Raw genomic sequence first — 3667 nt, 5'->3', positions numbered from 1 at the left:
TGCCTGCCTATACATTTAGTTTGTGGCTGGTTGTCCAAGATACTTTTGATTTTGGCAGCGATCATCTGGTAGGCAGTTCCACGGAACCAACAGCTCCATCTATACCCATATACCCTAATTTACAATCTTTACAGACTTTGAGCATAGAAAAAGAATTGGGGAATGTGAAACACGAGGATAAGACAGAAAATAATAGTGGGGATGAAGCCTGGCCAGATTCTCTGGTCAGTGCTCTTTTTCCAGTCAGTGTAAAGAAGGAACAAGAAGAGGAGAAGCCACACCCTAAAATGGCGCCGACACAGAAGGACAAGGAAGTAAGAGAGGCAGTAGTAGATAAGGCAGAAGAAGAAGGGCTGCACCCTAACATGGCGCTGGAAAAATAGGAAGCGCCCATGTGCAAGTCTAATTACCCATTAACTTCTGGTGAAACGCCTGAGGAAGATCTAAGATCTGTGCTGAAAATAGTTTTAAGTCAGTTAAAAGATTTAACTTTAGAGAAGAAAGCATTGACTGAAACTATACAGCAAAAGGAGGAACAGTGGCGCGCTGCCCTTGCTGACTTAGCCAAAGAAAGAGAGGCTAGAACTCAAAGAGAAACAACGACTCCCTTACGCTTGAACCCCTGTGCCACCATTCAGTCTAATACCCCGGTGATTGCCACTGTCACTGTAAAAATAGCTACCCCAAGATACTCCCTGATACAGGTGGCGTTGCTTGATGGAGCAAGACAGGGGGATGAGTTGTCTGGTTTTCAACTGTATCCAATTGTGGAGAACCCCGCTGGTCAAGATGAGCACGGTAGAGATGTGGAGACTCGCACCCACAGCTCTTTACCCTTTAAAAGTTTAAAAGAGTTAAAAATGGCTTGTGTTCAATATGGGCCGAATGCTCCCTTTACACAGGCTTTGATAGAACTAGTCTGTGAAGAAGCCTTGCCTCCTTTAGATTGGAAGAATATCACCCGTGCCTGTCTTGCAGGAGGTGATTATTTGTTGTGGAAATCTGGGTATTATGAGGAAGCCCGGCATATAGCAAACCTTAACAACAATCAGCGGAATAGGGGAGCCACATTGACATGTTAGTAGGGGAAGGGGAATATAATACCATAGAAAAGCAAATTATGTATCCATGTAAAACCGAATTTCCCTCTAGAACTGAGACAGTAAAACTTCCTCAGAGGACGAACAAGGACAGGTTTACTGGAATTAAGCAGGGAGGTTCTGGAGGGGAACTGCCTGGGGTATTCACTCCGGGTGGAGTGGTAAATTCTGGGAATATTGGATTAAGGACAATGGTGGCAGCTCCCTAGGACCACCCTGGGTTTAATCAGTTCGATCCAGATGCTCTTCTTCCCCCTAAGGATACAGTAAACTTATAGCATTTCTATATGGAACCTGGAACAAGGAAAAGGAAGGTGGAGGCCAAACCTCACCTTCATTAGAAAGGTTAAAATCAGTAAGGAAGAAAGGATTACTAGCTTAACAAATAAAGTTAAATGTTTAAAATCTTATTTACTTAAAATAAAGAAGGGGGAGAACTATCCCCCCACACCTCAGAATTCCCTTAATCATGAAATTTTTATTTAAAATTTCCTTTTAACTGATGCCTCCAGGCAGCTATGACTAATGAAAAGGCAGCAAGTAGTGTGGCTAAACAATTGGCTTTTGAGATAGGTGAAAGGGCTGTGAATTCAGATACATGGGAAAAGGCAGAGTATTATAAACAACAGAAACCTGAGAGTTTCAGTAAAAGCCTTTTCCCCCGTGGAATTTATTCTGTAATGTTCTGGACCCCTGCCCTGGAGTGGAGGCCCTCTCTCAGATCTTTGCAGATTTTCAATGAATCTCTTCCTCTCCCTAAACCTGCTGATGCAGCTTTTTCCGACAGTACATGATGTGTTACTAACCAAGGGGCAAAGATAGTCTTTTCACAGGACACTATAGATTCCAGACCAACTAATTCGACCCTATAGCAAGAATACGGCCACTTCCCACTCCTCGGAGCATGGAAGTGTTCACTGAGGAGCCATCTGAAGGCATGTCTCCACCAGCACCCACAGGCTCCAACAGCCGGACTTTTGATTTCTCCCCTCCAACGTCTGTCTCTACAAAATCTAGCAAGTCTGCCACCAACTCCTCCACAACAACTGGCTGCCCCCACCTGAGGACAATGGAAGTGCTTAACGAAGCATGCTATGAGAACTGTTAACTTTTAGAAAGCTGAGACGACTCCAAAGACTCTCTTTGTTGCTTTGCTTGTCAGGTACTGGGAATGGGATTCAACAGATGTTCCTATTTGTATAAATTGTTCATCAACCACCGTATGTTTTGACTATTTTATGGTTATGCTAGCCATTCTTAATTCAACATCATCTTGAAACTCCTTTTACTATTATATATCCTAACAACTCCATTTATTTGACGTTGGCTTGTATTGGTTCTCTACAACATTTATTGTAAGCATTGTTATATTGCAGATTGTATTATTGTAATTAGGCTTTTGTCCTGTTACCTGTGAACTTAATTGAACCTCAGTATAATGATCCTGCTTTGTCACCTTAGAGCAGGTCGTGATCTGGCAACGTCTTGTGTGCCATGCTGATTACCGCTCCATTTGTGTAACTAAACTTGTGTATAATGCTTTGGCCTTCCCTTGGCCCATAGTGCAGGCCCACCTGCACGAAATATGGATCGCTGAGAATATCAGCCGAGAATGGAATGAGTTACATGCACGAATAATTCCTATGCATTATGCCCCCCCTCCTTGACAGCACACCTGCAGAACTAGCTAAACAAGTTCTCTGCGACCTTAAAAAGTTGTTACCTACTATATCTTCCCTCTCTCAATTGTGGGGTCCCCTTCTCGCTATTGGCATACTTGTCATCTTTGCTTGTCTCCTCCTTCCTTGCCTTCTTTGGATGGCGGTTGCTCAGAATAAATTACTGTGGAGTCGTCTTCATGGACTCCAGCTAAAGACACTCCCTCAGCATATGCAGGATGTGTAGCCAAAGATGGGTAAGGATCAGTGGAGCCTCAGTCAACCTAAGACAGAGCCATTGCCTTTTGCTGCAATGAGTTTCAATGACGGGTAAGGCTGGGGATTTGCATTGACCATCTAAGACAGGCAACGTCCCTTAAATAAATAGATAGATAGATAGATAGATAGATAGATAGATAGATAGATAGATAGATAAATAAATAAATAAGGGGGAGTGGTAAAAGGGGTATATGTTCCAAAGAAATGTTTTAATAACAGTTGGCTGTAATCATTTCCTTGCCATGTCTGTCACTGAAAATAAGGGGTGAAAACTACTGAATAAAAGTGACAAAGAATGGAGAATCTGGTTCACTTTTTCTTTTTAATCTACCTCTCTCAGCCAATGTTTTGTGTCTTATCCTTAGGCACAGTTAAATGAAACAAGTTTCCATTGATTTATTGGCATTTTTTGTTAATCACTTTTAACAAGTCTTTTATGGAGAAGAAGAGGTATTGGTTCTGTACAAACATGTTTTAAATATATATATATAATACAGATTCCACCATCTATAAAATGCTACTAGGGTTTGTTTGTTTGTTTTATTTAGTTATAAGGGTATTGGGCACCTTGGTATCTACACTGAAATAATCTGTTGATGAAATTGTTTACATTGGAGCCAATTTGTAGAA

General features: G+C 41.7%; 1 protein-coding gene across 1 annotated transcript in view; it reads left to right on the top strand.

Moving 5' to 3' along the window:
- The first annotated feature begins 392 nt into the window (after positions 1-392).
- The window catches only part of LOC102831410, a 43428-nt gene continuing 40153 nt past the window's right edge, over positions 393-3667 (top strand). Inside the window, exon 1 of the mRNA XM_006871315.1 lies at positions 393-1006. Coding sequence (XP_006871377.1) covers positions 393-1006 — 614 coding nt within the window. The remainder of the gene's footprint in view (positions 1007-3667) is intronic.

This window comes from Chrysochloris asiatica, unplaced genomic scaffold, assembly GCF_000296735.1.
Source record: "Chrysochloris asiatica unplaced genomic scaffold, ChrAsi1.0 scaffold00167, whole genome shotgun sequence".
In the NCBI taxonomy this organism is placed as follows: Eukaryota; Metazoa; Chordata; class Mammalia; order Afrosoricida; family Chrysochloridae; genus Chrysochloris; species Chrysochloris asiatica.
The sequence above is the reverse complement of the archived record's forward strand: the minus strand, read 5'-3'. Positions and strand labels throughout refer to the sequence as shown.